The following is an 18806-nucleotide window of genomic DNA, read 5'->3' as shown; positions in this document are numbered from 1 at the left end:
CAGCCTTTTCCTCGTTTGAGAGTTTTTTTTGCAGCGATGGAGCGGGTGATCAGATTCTCACATTGCGACAGGGGAAAAACATGGCAGCAGAGTTTGCTCTAACATTTCGCACACTGGCTGCACAAACTGGATGGTCTGATGATCCCCTAAAGCTGCATTTTCGCAGAGGACTGAACCTGGAGTTGCAGACTGAACTCGCTTGTCGAGACGAGGGAAAGACGCTCATGTGAAAGTCTCCTGTCCTACCAGACCCAAGCAGCACGCTTCCTCTGCAGTGAGTCAGTCATTTCATCAAAGTGTGTCAAGGTACCTGTTAAACTAGCCTTTAATGAGGGTGTGATAGAGACAATGGCTTTAGTTGATTCTGGAGCTGTAGGAAATTTTATTGATGCTGATTTTGCCAAAAGTCATGACCTCCCTCTCATACCCTGTAAATCTCCCTTGGCAGTGGCAGCGTTAGACGGGAGACCTCTGGGCGTTGGTCAGGTCCATCACACCACCAATGACATCTGCTTGACTACCGGCGCCATGCATTCTGAAATCATTCGTTTCTACATCATACAAGCTAACAACAACCCAGTTGTTCTCGGACTCCCCTGGCTTCAACCACACGAACCACAGATCTCATGGACGGAGGGTCAAATCACTCACTGGTCAGCCAAGTGTCCAGAAACTGAATCCATGAAAATCTATATAGAGGAGGAACTAGCTAAAGGCTTCATCGTTCCATCCACGTCCCCTGTGTCTGCTGGATTCTTCTTTGTCAAGAAGAAAGATGGGAGTCTTCTGCCTTGTATTGATTACAGTGGGTTAAATGAAATAACTGTTAAATTCCAGTACCCTCTACCCCTGGTTCCCCCGGCTCTCGAACAGCTTCGATCAGCCAAATATTTCACTAAGCTCAATCTGCGTAATGCTTACAATTTGATCCGCATCAGAGAGGGGGATGAGTGGAAGACGGCCTTCTTCACCATGTCTGGGCACTATGAGTACCAGGTTATGCCGTTCGGGCTTGTTAACAGTCCCTCAGTCTTACAAGCATTCATAAATGATGTATTCCGCGACATGCTCAATAGATGGGTCATCGTCTACATGGACGACATTCTCGTTTACCCCGACTCCCTAGAGACACACATTAGCCATGTCCAAGCTGTTCTACAACGTTTAATCTCCCATCAGTTATACGCTAAAGCAGAGAAATGTGAGTTTCACCAGACTTCTACCACGTTCCTGGGATATGTAGTCGGCCCTGAAGGAGTGGTGATGGATGATCATAAGGTGCAAGCTGTCTTAAACTGGTCCCAACCTAAGACTGTCAAGGAAATGCAGAGATTCCTTGGCTTTGTTTACTTTTACAGACGTTTCATCAGAGACTTCAGCTCTATCGCAGCTCCTCTAACATCAGTGACTAAGAGGACAGGAAGTTGCTTATTCTGGTCACCAACAGCTGTCAAGGCATTTAATCACCCCAAGGAACGTTTCTCCACTGCATCCATATTGCATCACCCTGATCCTGAACGTGAGTTTGTGGTGGAGATTGATGCCTCCAGCACAGGTGTAGGGGAAGTTCTTTCGCAACGTCATTGCAGTCCACCCAAGCTTTTCCCCTGTGCCTACTTCTCTCGCAAGCTAAATCAAGCCAAACAGAACTATGATGTGGAAACCATGAGCTACTAGCAATGAAAGCCGCCTTTGAGGAATGGCGACACTGGCTTGAGGGGTCCAAATTGTCCTTCTCAGTTCTCACAGACCATCGCAATCTGGAATATCTTTGCAGTGCTAAGAGACTCAATCACAGACAAGCTAGGTGGGCCCTTTTCTTCTCAAGATTTCAGTTCACAGTAACTTATTGTCCTGGTTCCAAGAACACCAAAGCAGATGCACTCTCTCATCAATTTGAGTCAGCATTTCAACCCCTTTCACCTGACCCCATCTTACCTACCACTCTCATTGTAGATCCTGTGCAGTGGGATGTCATGACTGAGATTGCGGAGACACAGGGCACGGATCCCATACCTGCTGAATGTCGACTCAACAGGACCTTTGTACCTCCTTCCTTGAGGAGTCGAATCATTCAACAAGTTCATGATCTTCCTAAAAATTGATTGATTTTTTTTTTTTTAATCCCATGGTTTTTGCCTTTTCATGTCTATTTATTTTATTTTTTAGAAAAACTCCACAGAGGACATAGCATAACATATGAATACAATTTTATTATTCAATTTTTTTTCTTATGCTCTAAACAATGTAAAGACATGAAAAAAAAAATACTAAATTCACAAAGCTTTTATTTTCTCGGTCTCATGAGGATAAAGAAAGTAACACATTACAATGAACAAGCAGAAATGTTTTCTGCATCAGAGAGTCCTTAAGTATTTGAAAATTTGTAGAAGGTCTCAAGGTAGATTGAAACATACAGTAGTCATATAATAAAGTTTTGCTAGAAATGTCAAACAATTTTCCATTAACAAATTTTCAAAGATGACCGTAATATTCTGCTTGAGCAGATGAAAATCGTAACTTAATGAGTGTATGAAAACCAGACAATGAACATTTTGTTTTCATTTGGACTGGGGTTGAATGCTTAGGGACATTTTGCTCTGTTTTGTTTGGGTTTAGGATATAGAATAAAGTTAATTATATTGCCTATCCTCTCAGGATACCTGGAATCAGTGTTACAAGTGTAGGGAGTGAAATTAATGTTCTATAACTTTAAATAAGATCTAGAGGTAATATTGCGAGAACAGAGACCTGTGATTAGGATCACGGAAGAGAATGGTCTGCCCGCAGTTGTGAGAGCGCAGAGAGAGAGAGAGGACGCACACCGTGTAATCAGATGTGGCTAAATCATGATGTTCACCTCTTTATGTTTAATAAATCAAGTGTTATGATCTGCTGAGTTCCCTGTCGGTGTCCTCCTTGCAACAAAGCTAAGAACCCACGAGCCAGTGCGCAGTAAGAACTGTGAAGCTCGCATACAGAAACTACGCACGTTACACAAGTAACGCAGGCACATCGTTTTTCCATTTTTTTGTAGCGTAAACACCATCAAACCGATGCAAGCTTCGGATCTTCTAATGCTTCTCTATGGCGCTGAAACCTAAAGATGTCTGAGTTCCGCTCCCCTTGCAACTGATACTCAACTGCCATTGGCTCATCTGCATTCGAGGGGAGGGGCTTACCAATACGTCAATTCCACACAAGGCAGGTTGGTAACACATATACAACAATGAGACCGGACAAACTAAAACTGAGCAGACAGGAACTTAAATACACAGGTAAATGAGGATAATTAATAAGACACAGGTGAACTAACTAACGTAATCAAAGGGGAGACAGAAACTAGGTCAAAGAACAAGCCAGGCAAACAAAGTCCAAACAGGGTGATGGTGTGACAGTGTCAAAAGGTTAAGAATTGTAAAAGTAATTAACAATTATTAAGTTCTGTTGTACTACAGTAAGATAACAGGCCATCCTCTCATAATATAAAGAATGCATATTATAATAATAAATAGACCATCCTATTCCCACTGCACCATAATAACAGACTGTGTGAATGAAGAATTATTTAACAATGGCACAGTAGCATTCCAGGGACCAGTTTATGGCAGGGCCATTAAAAATTCCTTAGCACCACTGGATGCAGCAGCAGCAGCAGTGGCTGAAACAAAGAAAGGCCACAAAGATCTATCCAAATCCATTCATACCTATGTTTGGTGACCATAAATGGATGTAAACTGCAATGCATTCACTTCACCCTCAGACAAAGTACAGTTTATGTTAATGGTTATTGACTGCTAACACAACAGCTCAAGGGAGCGGCCCTATTAACATGTTGTGGAATGAATAGATGATAGTTCAACAGTTTCCTATCATGTTTGGACTCTATTTGCTCCCCTTGATGCTGGTAATAATTTGAAAGAGGTCTGGTAAAAAATAATGCATGGATAAAATGTTAAAGACACTATTTTACTTTGTACTCCACTCTATGCAAAGGAATTCCACACTAGGGCTGGCAACACCGTGGCCACTTCGGACACAAGTGGCCAATCAAATTCCAGGAATGGAAAGGGATAAAGTCTCTGGAATGTTCAGTGAGACACTAACAGACACAACAAAGTTCTGCATTTCCATATTTCTATACTTTAGAAATTCTACAGTTTGAACAATGTAAACTAAGATCTACAAACCAAGCGTTAACTAGAATGGCCTCTAAACCAACTTGCACAGTCAGGAATTGACTAACAATAGAGGCCCTGTAGTTTTTAGTCTTGGTCTAGTATAAAAACACAGGTGACAGCAGTCAGTCAACAAGCAGAATCAGCTTCAGCTTCTCCTTTGTGGAACTACTGAGGACCAGCCAGCGCAACCATGAAGGTAAACCTTGTTCCAGCACCGATTTCCACACAGTTTTATTCCAAAATTATTTGATTTGTTAATTTGAACTTTAAATCAGTTAAAAGATTAATTATGAATTTTCAGGTCACCTTCTACGAGGAAAGGAACTTCCAGGGTCGCTCTTATGACTGTATGGGTGACTGTGGTGATTTCTCCTCCTACATGAGCCGTTGTCACTCTTGCAGAGTGGAGAGTGGATGCTGGATGATGTATGATCATCCCAACTACATGGGAAATCAGTATTTCTTTAGGAGGGGAGACTATGCTGATTACATGTCTATGTTTGGCATGAGCAACTGCATCAGGTCCTGCCGTATGATCCCTATGGTGAGCTCCAAAAATGTATTGCTTTGTAATGTATCCACTCAAATCCACATCCTTTCATTAATACTATTTCTAAATTAAATATTCAATTCATATTTGCTTGTAATCATGAAGCAAAAAGCTGATCTAGTGGAACATAGAGGAAAATGTTAAAATCCATAAATTCAAAGCACAGAGGATCCTTTCAGAATGGTGATTTATGAGGCAGAACAATACAGTTATTGTATTTGTTTACATTAGATGTTTGTTGTACATGATACATTTAAAATAATGTACTTCTCTTCTACTACAGCACAGGGGATCCTACAGAATGAGGATCTATGAGAGGGAAAACTTCATGGGTCAGATGTACGACATGATGGATGATTGTGACAACATCATGGACCGTTACCGCATGTCTCACTGCCAGTCCTGCCATGTGATGGACGGCCACTGGCTCATGTATGAGCAGCCCCACTACAGAGGCAGGATGTGGTACTTCAGACCTGGAGAGTACAGGAGCTTCAGCAATATGGGTGGCATGAGATTCATGAGCATGAGGCGTATCATGGACTCCTGGTACTAGGGTTTATATTAATAAACTAATTTCTCTACAACAGTAAACATTCTGTCTGGAAAATCATTGATGTCAATAATATTTGCATGAGTAGCCAAATAACACCTCATTAATTAAACAGAACTGCAAGAAATTATTAAATTATGTCATATTATATTAAGATAATCAAGCAATCTAATATATGTACTATGATGAATTAATTCTTTCAAATAACAAGGATGAACATGAAAACATGAAACCCAAACTACCTAGACACAGATTGCATCAAAAAACCTTTGGCCAAATTACAAGTGCTTCTAATTTATTAGAATTTATCAGAAATAAATGACTCAAAAATGCAGTTCAAATGTCTATATGGCTAATTTCAACATTTATGACTTTCTTTTGTGGAACAGAAAAGCTGATATTGAAAAAAAATAAATAAATAAATAAAATATTTTCTTTCCATATAATGAAATTCAGTCAAGTCCAGTGTTTTTTGGTCCAAGTATCTAGATGTAAATAAGTAAATAAATAAATAAAAACTACATTTAATGAAACACTACAGATTTCTGGACTCTCTATGAACATCTGTGGATCATCTTCCAGTTGTTTATGAGGTATGCCAATGGTTGCAGCTGGCTACAACAAGAGTCACCAATATTAAGAAGAAAGCAATATTTGCACATATTTATAATATTTAAAAAAAAAAAAGTTCAATATCTGCTGCCATAGTAGCCGAAAATGGCATATAAAGACAATATCACGACTGAGGTGAGACCCTTGAGCAAAGCACCGAAACCCCAATTTCTCCCCAGACACTGCAGCTAAAAAATGGTTGCCCACTGCTCCGGGTGTGTGTTCATGGTGTGTGTGCACTTGGATGGGTCAAATGCAGAGCACAAATTTTTAGTATAGGTTACCATACTTGGCCACGTCACGTCACTTTAACTTTTTTTCATAGTCTGAAATTTCCTGCCAATTCAAACCTGACGTCTTTGAATTAGAGATCTGCATGGGTCTGCCTGGATCCGAAAACCCAAAGTCTGACTGAGACCCAACTGGGTTTGGGTCCAAAACTTTGATAAGTGCCTTAGATGCGGATAGGGACTGGTATTAGCAGACTCAGGTAATTCAAAATAAATGTGCTTTTACTAAATGGACCCGAGAAAACACAAATTCTTTTAAACTATACCAACTTTCCATTATTTGTTTAAGAGGTTAAAAAAAAAAAAAAATGTTGGTGTTGTCAGATAATCATGGACACAATATCAGATAGTGCTGAAAATGTAGAGGAAAACAAATATGTAGAAATAAAACATTCAGGACCGTCATCAGTTTGTGCAACTTTTGTGGTCTCTGTTAATAAGGTGGATAAAAAGGTAGGTGCAGCTAAAAACGTGTAACAAGACTAATTATATTGCTGTAAAAGCCCCTGCAAACATGTCCTTGCGGGGCCCATCCTGGCTTTTTGCGGGCACAGTGGGCTAAGGCCAGCCCACACCAAACCTAATCAGGGCCAGTGCAGGCTTGCCCAGGCGAGGCCCACAGCTTTCGGCTCACCGCAGACTCTCTGTGAGCAGTCCACACTATGGGACTTCCCACATTAATCCCATGATGGCCCAGTGTGGGCCAGACATGAGCCTGTTGATAATAATTTTGTGGACAGTTTTCTTCCGTACCACTAGGGCTGCCTCCAGCACAGGTGTAGGGGAAGTTCTTTCGCAACGTCATTGCAGTCCACCCAAGCTTTTCCCCTGTGCCTACTTCTCTCGCAAGCTAAATCAAGCCAAACAGAACTATGATGTGGAAACCATGAGCTACTAGCAATGAAAGCCGCCTTTGAGGAATGGCGACACTGGCTTGAGGGGTCCAAATTGTCAAAAGTCTTACAGTATTTCTAAGCCTGCAGTTTTCCGCCTAGCTTTGAATGGTCATTTGGCTGATTTTTTTACACAAATCTGGTAACCTCAGGACCTGCCCCGCTAAACTAATGTAAACGTCTGCGCTACTGTACAGCTAAAAGCGTTTTAAAAAGGCATGTGTTAACTAAAGCCCTTTGAAAAATTAACCATGTTTTTACTATAGTAACTAACACTATGGCAGTTGCAGTAAAACCACAGTATCCACAAATTTACTATTATCTCACTATAGTAACTATAATTATGCTATCTGTAGTAAAACTTCAGTAACCACAAAATTCATTATATTCATTAAATTCATTATAGTAACATCTGTTTGAGGATCCCTGTCCTACAATCTTACATTCTTTTGTTTACTTTCTCTTTTGTACTTGTGTATTTACATTTTTGGCTATATGTAGCTGTATTAACCTGAATTAAATGTTTTCTATTTTGTATTTAATAAATCCATTGATTTGAAATCCCTTTGACTACTGCACATTTTTGACAATACAGACATTAGTTATGTGGTGACTGCATCCATTTCAGATGTATACTAACTGTTTTTCCCAAAGACTTAAGTTATAGTAGCTGAAAAGTATTTAAAGTGAAACAGATGTATTGTTATAGATCAGGGGTGAATCCTGTTCCTGGAGATGGGTTCCTACAGAGTTCAGTTCCAACCCTGATTAAACAAACCTGTCTGTAATTATTAAGTGCTCCTTCAGATCCTAATTAGTTGGTTCAGGTGTGTTTGATCAGGACCAGGGTTGGGCACCCCTGTTGTAGATTAATAGTGTGGGCTAAGTGAGGGCTGCCCATGCAGGGCCAGCACTAAGGGGCCAACATTTTGCCAACGAGCAAAATCTCAGAGGCCCTGCACTGTCAGCCTGCTGGGGGCCCTTAGGCTAGCCCTAAGTGGGCCCATAAAGGGCCAGTGCAGGCACAACAACCTCCTACACTGAAAAATACAATAGTCAACATTTGCAGTGAATTAAAAAAGTTAATCAAGTGAAAGGTTTTGATCGACTTTAAATGTTGACTAGTATATTTTCACTAACTAGGACCATGCCCCAAACGAGCTATGAAATAGTTAGTTGAACAGAGTGTTGGGAAAGAGTAGAGGACGATGAAGGGGTAGAGGGAATGGGATGATTGTCAGGTTGATCAGGGCATCTAGAATTCATGGCTCAGAGAGACTCAGGTGCGGGTACCGTCTTGATCATATAGTTAGGCCAGACAATTAGGACCCCCCGATACAACCTGAAAGAAGAGAATGTGGGATAACGTTGGCTGAATGGATGAGAAAGGGAGGGAAGGGTGGGTTCGAGAGAAAGAGACAAACAGTACAGTATGAGGCGGCCCGATATATGGAGGTTTCGGGAAGTCAGGTGATCATTTGGGGCGTTGCCCTGCTCCTGAACGTCAGCTAACCAATTAACTCCCATAGGGTGGGTTGCACCATTAAGGATTAAGCTTAAATCTAGTTTAAATCAAAGGTTATCTAATAATTCTGTTGCACCAAACTTTAAACCTTGTTTAAAAAAATAAGCAGGTTTACATTTAAACCATCATTTTGATCCTGGATTTATGTTATATTTAAAATAGATTAACTTTAATCCTGTTGCTCCATAACTTTAAACTCAGATTTAAATCTCAATTAGGGATTAATTTTAAATTTACAGGTGAGGAGGTTTAAATAAAATAAGGTGCCCCTATAGTTACAATATGTGGCTGATTGAACAAAGACAGAAACAGTGGATGTGTCGTCAGGTCTCAGAGAGGTGTTTATTATAAATAAATATGAAAATGAAAGCACGCTGAGCCGGCTGATTGTGAGGGTCGTGGCAGCCCGTAGTGAACTTGCGTCTGCTATCGAGTCTGGGATGTGAATCTGTCACTTATCTTGGTGTACGACAAAGAAAAGAAGACGGGATTGCGGTCGCACCTCTTGTTTCTCACGGCCGCTCCACACGCTTGCTGGACGGCAATCAAACGGACAGTGCGGCACTGTCACGAGCGGAGATAGTCACTCCGCGAATCATGCCAGTTGTTTTCTCTTATATATATAATATTATAGATCAGTGACTATACTCCATTAATTGATACTATGAATATATTTCCAAGATTATGAAGTCCGTATGGACTGCCTCATGGGTCGCGGAAGCGGGGGGGCCGCCTGGGCCTGGGCCCGGGTTACTTTTGAATTCTGGTACAAAAATGACATATGAAAAAATAAACCTATATCACAAATGAAACATATAATATATCTGGCATTGAACATATAGTGTTATTAGCAGTATTTTTAATATTAATAAGTGTGTTAATAAATATAAAATATATTAAGTAAAACGTCATTGGTTCATTCAGCCCGCGCTCATTTAAAAGCCACCAATTAGCGTGTATGTTTTGTCTAGACTAGAGTGTGTAAGCATTATAGCGCTATTTCAGTTTTCATCGTGGTGTAAAATGACAGTTGTGCTGAAATATGAAGAGACATCGGCCAATTTCTGATTACTTTATAAGCAAGCAGGCCAGGGACACTAACGTTAGTCCTACAAATGACGACTCTGTTCTGCCTTCTGATGGTGCAGTTCTGGATGCGACGTCTAACCTGGTTGATCTCCCTCACTTGTCTCCTACTATCTCTCCTGTTCCTGCATCCAGCACGGCTGAAATCCACTGTTTTTGAGTGAGTGCTGCAGGGATCTTACGAAATCGAATCAACCTATAAATCCTGCTATACTAAGTCAGACTACAAAGATTCAAGGAATCGGCTCCTCACAAAAAAAGAGATCAGTTCAACCGCAGTGGTTCAAAGATTTTCCCTGGCTGACCTTATGTGAAACACGGGGAAAACTTTTCTGCACGCAATGCCGATTTTGCATTATAAAAGGACTGGCATTAAATAAGAAAATTTAACCTGCATTTGCCGTGCAGGGTTTCCATAACTGGAAACATGCTTTAATGTCATTCAAGGAACATACAAAAAGCAAACATCACAGAGAATGTCTGGCTCAGTTTCAGATTTTTGTCTCACAGCAACCTAGTGTGGCAGCACAGCTAGACTCCAAGTTAAAAGCGTAGCAGAAATTCTGTCGAGAGATGCTATCGAAACAACTAACTTCTCTCAGGTTTCTGATGGGACAAGACATCGCTATAGATGGTCAAGAAGGTAGCAACCTTTACAAGTTAATGTTGCTAAGGTCTGATGACTGCACAGACATTAAACACTGGCTCAATGAGAAGAATTATATGTCTCATGACATAATCAATGAGATGATGAATATAATTTCACTCGATGTACTACGAAAGGTTTTGTCTCCCATTCGTGATGGCTTTTATGCAATTCTCTCGGATGAAACTAAAGACATATCCAACAAAGAACAACTTGTGACTTTGCTTCGCTGGGTGGACGACTCATACAAAATTTGTGAGGATTTTATAGGACTTTTTGATTTACCAAAAACAGACGCTCACACAATTTTCAGTGTAATAAATGACATTTTGATCCGTTGCAATATAACATCTGATTTGTGCAGAGGACAGGCATACGACGGCGCAGCGAACATGTCCGGCCATTTGAGAGGTGTTGCTGCACAGTTTAAAGAGCACAATCCTGCGGCTGTACATGTGCATTGTTTAGCACATTGCTTAAACTTATGCCTTCAAGACACTGGGAAAAAATGTAAGCTGATACGAGATGCATTGGATATTGTGCAAGAAGTGACTCAACTGATCAAACAATCTCCAAAACGAAGCCATGCATTTGAAGCATTAAAAAATGAAATGAAACCCAACACTCAGAACCTGAGAACCCTCTGTCCAACGCGATGGACTGTACGCACTGCTGCGGTGAAATCAATCATCGACAACTATTCTGTTCTGGTTACTCTAATGACAGAAATCACAGAAGAATCCCATGATGAATGTGGTAGGAAAGCTGCGGGCATTTTGGTCCATCTAGAAAGATTTTCTACGTACTTCGGTCTGCGTCTTGCTTACATGATTTTCTCTCCAACTGAACAGCTATCCAAGACACTGCAAACAACTAAAATTACACTACAAGATGCTCAAAATGCGGTTGCAATCACGCAAAGTTTTATTCAACGGCAAAGGTCTCATGATGCATTTCAAGCATTTTTTACTTCAGTGACAGAGGCCTCTAAGGATCTGACAGACGCTCCCAGGTTGCCAAGGAAACAGAAACTGCCCCAAAAACTTGGCGGAAGCAACAACGAGCATGCATTTCAAAGTCCTTCAGATTATTACCGACAGCAGTATTTTGAGGTCTTGGACTTAATGAATTGTGAACTCGGTCGTCGTTTTGATCAGAAAGACTTTAAGGTAGTAGTGGACTTGGAAAAACTCCTCTTCACAGCTGCCTCTGGGGAAGATGTGTCGACTCTCCAGCCTTCTATAACGTCTTTGTACTCAGCGGATTTTGAATTTGCAAATTTATGTGCACAGTTGCGCATGTTGCCAGACATCATCAAGGCATACGGCGTTCAAGATAAGTCTAGAATATCAGTAAGATTCATCAGTGAGGCTATGAATGCTGTCCCTGGTTCAAAAACATTAGTATCAGAAGTGCACAAACTACTGAAACTGTTTTTCACAATTCCCGTCACAACAGCATCAGCTGAAAGATCATTCTCAACACTAAGACGTATTAAAACGTATCTGCAATTGACTATGACTCAGAGAAGGCTTAATGACTTGATGTGCTGCCACACACACACAGAGGTCCTGGCAAAAGTAGACACGATTGCAGTTGCTGACGAATTCATCCAGCGTAACGAGCGACGCAGGCTATTTTTTGGGAAGTTTGAGGAGCGCTAAGAAAGTGAGTCTTAATATATATATATGTATATTTACAAGTGTTGCTTTTGTTGTGGTAGTTTTTCTGTGATCAGTTATGTGATATGTATATATCATGCGTGTATAGCGTATAGGCCTACATGTATATGGGTTAAAATTTGGGCCCCCCCTTCTTTTGATACGTTCCGCGATCCATGGACTGCCTCAAAGTTTTCATTTCTTGCTTGATCAGCCGTTTGTTCAACGGTTTCTCTACGTAGCGGTTTATAAAGACGGCGGACCTTTTACAAGTTTATTTCCTTTTTCGACAAAAGCAATTTATGTCAAAGATGGAGGATAAGTAAGGAATAATTGACGACGGGCCGTTGGATTATTAGAAAAATAATGCACACCCGAGGTGGTGATGCGGTCACGACGCTAAACGGAGTGGCCGTTACACCTCAGGTGTGCATTATTTTTCTAATAATTCAACGGACCGTCGTCAATTATTCCTTGAGGTTGCCACACCTCAAGACATCGATCAGATGATATATTTCAAGGCATTCGTCCAGTATTTCTACTTAAATCGCTATTGTGAGTAGGATTATTTCTTCCGCATCTCAACGCCTCCTTTGCTAATTCCAAAACGTAATTTAAACCTAGTAACGGAGGCTTGAGCCGTTTATAACAGATTAATGCAGTTAATACAGTTAATAACTAAGTTATGAGAGAGAGAGAGAGAGAGAGAGAGAGAGAGATTCGTGCGTCTCTCAATAGTGTTCGGCAGCAATGTCTCTAGTTATAGTGAAACTTAGTTCCTTTTGTTCACAAACAGCGCCGTTGTTGTTACCTCGCTTGTGAGAAGTCATGTAGTTTTTAAGTTGTTTACTGATAAAATCGTCAGAGTAGCGCTAACAACATTAGCGCGATGTATGTTAGTGTGCGCAAACTGTAACTGTTATGTATGTGCGGCCTGTGAGGGAGAGAGAGCGGGAGAGATAGACTATGTGCTTTCCATACATAATAAAGTGTAATTTTGTGGCAAAAACATGGACATGATCTGCCGTTTTTATCATATTGTTTACTATATTTATTTATTTGGCCAGTGTCATTGTGGGTCTTGGTTATTTCGCTGTTGTAAGACCTTTGAAATAACAGAAATCATTTGGTGCAGTGATATGGTCATGTAATGCGGTCAAGAGCTGCCTGGAACTACGTTCGCCGTGCGTTTCCCTGAAAATAATTGCACACCTTAGAACGTTCGTCAACCAATCAGATTCAAGCATTCAACGGCCCCATAGTATAAGGAATATTAACATTGTTGCTGTTTAATTACATGACGAATCCATCATGGAGGTTTTAATCGCAGGTTAGAATTCTAATCCCCGATTTGTTAATCTAGGTTTAAAATTTAGTGGTGCAACACAACTCGATTTAAAATAAAACCCAGATCAACAAAACCTTGATTAGCTGTAAATTTTGCTTAATTTAATCCTTGTTGGTGCAACCCACCCTTAGTCTTGGATTTGCTAGTAAATTCTACAAATAATTATAACGAAACAGTATAAACAGTGACATTAAAATAAATGTGAAATTAGTAGAAAGTAAAAATAATGAAATAATATTCTCTTGTAAAACATTACATAAATAATCTCTATTTTATTATATTGAGGGAGGGAGGGATTGTGAGCAAACACACGCACACACACACACACACACACACACACGATTACTTCTGCTTAATCACTCCACAAAGATATCAAACAAAATCAAGGAAGTGAGGGGTTGCTGAAACATTTGTTCAGAAAAAACAAACAAACAAACAAACAAAAACTTCAGCAACACTAATTAACTAATTAGAATTTCTATAACCTAGAAAATAAAGCCTGCCTCAAAGATGTTTTGGAAAACAATATAGCAAACAAACAAACAAATATGCTTTAATAGACAAAAGTTTCACCACTTGTCTGCTACTTAAATGACTGTTAACAAAATATCTATAAATGTAACAAACCAAACATTTTTTTAATTAATTTGCAATTTATTTCTAACAATTTATTCTCGGCTAATCAAAGAAGCACAACTAATAAATTACTTTAAATCCCTTTCATGTGTTTAGTGAGTTTAGTGCTTCATGATTACAATTGAAACTTCAGAAATTCTACAGTCAAGGACAAATGTGAGTAGTAAGATCTAGATAGCACGCTTCAACTAAAGTAGCCTCTTTTCTAACTTGCACAGTCAGGAACTGACTAATAATAGAGGCCCTGTAGTCTTTAGTCTTGGTCTAGTATAAAAGCACAGGTGACAGCAGTCAGTCAACAAGCAGAATCAGCTTCAGCTTCTTCTTTGTGGAACTACTGAGAATCAGCCAGCGCAACCATGATGGGCAAGGTAAACTTCATTCCAGCACAAATTTCTACACAGTTTAACTACAAAATAAAATGATCTGATTTGTTAATTTTTTCTTCTTCTAAATTTTAAATGACAAAAATTTTACTTAAATTTTTTTAGGTCATCTTCTATGAGGACAGAAACTTCCAGGGTCGCTCTTATGAGTGTATGAGTGACTGTGGTGACTTCTCCTCCTACATGAGCCGTTGTCACTCTTGCAGAGTGGAGAGTGGATGCTGGATGATGTATGATCATCCCAACTACATGGGAAATCAGTATTTCTTTAGGAGGGGAGACTATGCTGATTACATGTCTATGTTTGGAATGAACAACTGCATCAGATCCTGCCGTACGATCCCTATGGTGAGCTTCATGAATATTCCCAGGGGTTAAAGCAAAAAAAAAAAACTGAGCATGAACTTTTTTTACAGGGGGTGGGGCTGGGTGCAGCACATGCAAAGCATGCTGTGGCAACTTTAACATTTGAATTTTCAATTACAAAATATTTGTGTTTTAATCACAAAAAGTAAAACAATGCAGTTCTATTTTGAAATATTTTAACTAATCTAGGGCTGTAATATTCAAAATTATATATTCAAAATTGACACTTAAGACTTGTTTTGTGGTCCAAGGTCACATATGCGCTAGATGGACATCTTTGACAATTGCACCTCGCAGCTTTTTGTCGCGCTTCTCTATTCATCAGGACTGCGACTCTGCATTTGGATACTAATGCGTGTCTCATGTTTATAAGAGCGAAAAATTATGATTGGCTAGTAATGTTAGTTTGGTTGAGAGTGAAAGCTGTGCTCCTCTCATATCATTGATAGGTGAACTCATGGACTTCAAAGTGATATCAACAAGTTTTTTTTAACTATTTTTTGCTGCAGCCAAACGTTGCACACCGGAGATCTGGCACGGTGCCAGAGAACTTTAAGCCCTGTATTTGTATTTCTCATCAATTGAAAGACATTTTGGGACATTAAAGAAATGAAAATGGTTACTTTCAGAACAGTTATTTATGAGGCAGGACTAGACAGTAAACATAACTGACTTCTCTCCACTACAGTACAGGGGATCCTACAGAATGAGGATCTATGAGAGGGAGAACTTCATGGGTCAGATGTACGAGATGATGGATGATTGTGACAACATCATGGACCGTTACCGCATGTCTCACTGCCAGTCCTGCCATGTGATGGAAGGACACTGGCTCTTCTATGAGCAGCCCAACTACAGAGGCAGGATGTGGTACTTCAGGCCTGGAGAGTACAGGAGCTTCAGCAATATGGGTGGCATGAGATTCATGAGCATGAGGCGTATCATGGACTCTTGGAATTAGTTTTCTAGTATTTATTTCTAGCATTTCTTAAAATGTTAATAAAATAATTCTTCTACAACACACTGTCCTGAAAAATCATTTTGTCACTAATATTTGCATGAATGGTCCACAAAAAAAAAAAAAAGCACCTCATGAGCTAAACTAGGGCTGGGCGGTATATTGAGTTTGCACAATATACTGATATATTTTCATAAACAATATTGAATGAGGGAATACTATTTATATCAATATACAGTAGTTTGAGAAGAGCTGCACTAGAGAAGACAAAGACGACTGCTTTAGTAGTGTGTTGTCACCACTTGCTTCTTTGACCCTGGTTCCAAAACCCCTTTATTAACTCCCTGGGGTCGACGGTCATGCTGGCGTGACCAGCTCAGTTTTTTTAAGATCAGTGCAAAAGACACTAAAAATACTCTTTTGATTTTGGTCACACAAATAAGTGTTATACTGTCACGGTGCACACAGCAGGGAAGAACGAGGAACACGCAGACGAGGATAAACTTCAAATAATAGTCCTTAATGACGATATCAGGGCAGGGCAAGACAAGGTAAGGTTGACACAGACAGGAACACCGGGGAATAACGAGTAGACCAGACGAAAACTAACTAAACAGGCAGGAACTAAATACACATGACAATCACATATAATTAGACACACCTGAACTGAATAAACTAATAGTCACACAGAACAAGGACAGGAACATGACCAAATAAGGAAACAAGAGGCGGGAACACATGACACACACGACAGAGGACTGACATAACTCCCCCTCCCGGAAGGCACGACCCGCGCCATAACAGTTCCACCGGGGAGGGGGGGTGGGCACTCTGGAGGTCCCTCAGGACAGACATGGACAGGAACACAGGACGGGGACCTCCAGAGCGGAACAGACAGGCGGAGGCCATGGGAGGGCTGGGAGCTCTGGAGGCCATGGCGGAGCTGGGAGCTCAGGAGGCCATGGCTGTGCAGGGAGCTCGGGCGGCCATGGCTATCACCTCAGACCCCAGAGGGTTAACCCTGTGGAGTCGAAGACTGTACCTTTCGGTCTGTTTCATTTCTTCTTGATGACTGCAAAAACAACTAAAAATGCTTAGTCAATTTTAATCATACAGATAAGAATAAGGTATTGTTTTAAACTGCAAATGGTCTACTTTTATTTGTGTATAGTCATAATCACAACAAAACAATGTGCTTTTGTAAAATAAAGAAAACAAACAGGGTGCACTCTGTCGTCTCGGTCACTATCACCTCTCTTTACATACACGTAAATAAAACAACCTGAATCTCAGCGAATACTTGCCTCACTGACATGAGAAATGTATGTATAGAAAGCTTGAAATGTCTACTTTTAAATGAAGTAAGTCACCTCAAAAGCATATATTCTCTGATAAAGTAATCTGTATGAAACCAATGTGACCTCCGGTTTTTCCCTTCTAAACTCATTGTCTCTAATGTGATCACGCTCATGAGTGGCTCCGCTTATCAAATTTTAAAATCCACGTGAGACGCATGGACATGTAAACACCCACATCACCTCCGTAAACAAATGTGAGGATTCAAGTTCATCCTGGCTACTGTTTGTTTTTGGAAGAAGACGCACTGAGAGGAATAACCCCGAATTTACCTCAAAAGAAGAACACGGTGCACCACACGGCTTGATCCAGTAGAGGAGATCTGATGAGTAAGATTACTTGTATCTGTTGTTACTGTATTATTGTGACATAACTTGTACACATTTTACTAGTTAGACTTTTCCCAAACTATAATTCCTGACTACATGTGTGAAATCAACTGAAACATTTTGGGTAACACTTTAGAATAATGGTCCATTGTTAACAAGTAACTATGCAGGGAGTAATAGGTAGTACTACATTAACACTCAACTTAATACTATTAACTAATAGAGAAGCAAGATTAACTAAGCAGTAAGTAACCATTTTAGGACAAAGGTAGTTCCTTATTAGATATGTGATAATTATTAAATAAAAATCTCCTCATTGAGAACTACTTGCGAACTATGACCAATTAATAAAGAATAACCGTTTATAAGCCTTACCAACAAGCCTCTTTCACAGAACAGCTCGCAACATTAAGACAAAAGAATACTTATTGATAAGTACAATGCCGGAAGGAGATCGTCAAATTTGTAACAAATAATCAAGATTAATGGTCAAAGAGATGGCCATCACATGTGTTCCACGAGAGAAATCACAAGCTTCTTTAGATTGACTTTTCCCCCACGACTGAAATTCCTCTGTCCAAAGAACATGTCTTTTGGTCTCCACAGAAATACACAGACTTTCTTTTTCATATGCACATAAAACCATCCTAAAAGGACATTGCTAGGCATAACACTATATTATGTATGTAACCCACAGATTAGACTATCATGTTTTAAGCACATATTATGTATGTCTTTTTAATAACTATTGGATGACTTTAAGGTATTCGTGTTTGGTATGTACGAGCTTGACAATTCTAGCTTGAAACGTTTCTTCCAACTGATTCTTTGTCAAATGTATCATATTCTGGTTATAGAAATCACATCCAAAAGTATACTTTGCAAGAGTGTGTAAAATTCAGACCATGTGACCAGATAACAAACTGATTTATGATGGAAGGAACAATCCTAGCTAAGATAATAGCCCATCTAATTGGTCAAGACACCAGATGGGATGTGTCCAAAAGCCGAGTTTCGGAAGTAGTCCAAAAGTAGTCTCGCCACTGCGTTTTGACGCTGCTTTTTAGCGCTCTTTGAGCGTGCTCTGGCCTACAGGCCAGTTGCTACTTAACACCACGATGAGAAGAAAACTCACCTAGTCTCGTTACTCATTTTATTCTTTTACTTTAGTTTCTTTTCTTTCCGTTGAGTCTCGTGTTCAAAAGTTAAATTTGCCGCAAAGTCCAGCTCCGACTGCACCCGCTTCAAACTTTAACCAACTGCAACTGACTCCACGACCATCCTCAGCCAACGCCCAATCATTGGCTTCCCAAGACATCACTTCAGAGACTACTGAACTTCCAGCCAATCATCAACTCGGGAAAAGCCCTTTCCTGCAACGACGACGACAGAAGGGGATCCCTGTAACTCAAAGGCAACACAAGTAAAAC

The 18806-nt window shown here is 40.1% G+C and overlaps 2 protein-coding genes across 3 annotated transcripts; both read left to right on the top strand.

Moving 5' to 3' along the window:
- The first annotated feature begins 4297 nt into the window (after positions 1 to 4297).
- LOC131547192 (gamma-crystallin M2) lies at positions 4298 to 5287 on the top strand. 2 transcript variants are annotated; one of them, XM_058787579.1, is made up of 3 exons: positions 4298 to 4377; positions 4483 to 4725; positions 5015 to 5287. In XM_058787579.1, the coding sequence occupies exons 1-3, from the start codon at positions 4372 to 4374 to the stop codon at positions 5285 to 5287; spliced, it is 522 nt and encodes a 173-aa protein (XP_058643562.1). In that variant the 5' UTR covers positions 4298 to 4371. The 2 variants fall into 2 exon arrangements, with proteins under 2 accessions (XP_058643562.1, XP_058643561.1); XM_058787578.1 differs by lacking the exon at positions 4298 to 4377 and having other exon boundaries at positions 4471 to 4725.
- An 8988-nt stretch (positions 5288 to 14275) lies between these two features.
- LOC131547191 (gamma-crystallin M2-like) lies at positions 14276 to 15694 on the top strand. The gene is made up of 3 exons (XM_058787577.1): positions 14276 to 14352; positions 14473 to 14715; positions 15422 to 15694. Exons 1-3 carry the CDS (start codon positions 14341 to 14343, stop codon positions 15692 to 15694), a joined length of 528 nt encoding a protein of 175 aa, XP_058643560.1. The 5' UTR covers positions 14276 to 14340.
- Positions 15695 to 18806: the final 3112 nt, after the last annotated feature.

The sequence above is a fragment of the Onychostoma macrolepis genome, chromosome 09 (genome assembly GCF_012432095.1).
Source record: "Onychostoma macrolepis isolate SWU-2019 chromosome 09, ASM1243209v1, whole genome shotgun sequence".
NCBI lineage: Eukaryota > Metazoa > Chordata > Actinopteri > Cypriniformes > Cyprinidae > Onychostoma > Onychostoma macrolepis.
This window is presented reverse-complemented; position numbering and strand designations above follow the sequence as displayed.

Excerpts from the sequence above, each read along its gene's own strand:
- LOC131547192 (XM_058787578.1), top strand. The coding sequence starts at position 4,471 with ATGAATTTTCAGGTCACCTTCTACGAGGAAAGGAACTTCCAGGGTCGC. Across the intron at positions 4,726-5,014 it reads CCTGCCGTATGATCCCTATG|CACAGGGGATCCTACAGAAT; the intron begins GTGAGCTCCAAA and ends CTTCTACTACAG.
- LOC131547191 (XM_058787577.1), top strand. Across the intron at positions 14,716-15,421 it reads CCTGCCGTACGATCCCTATG|TACAGGGGATCCTACAGAAT; the intron begins GTGAGCTTCATG and ends TCTCCACTACAG.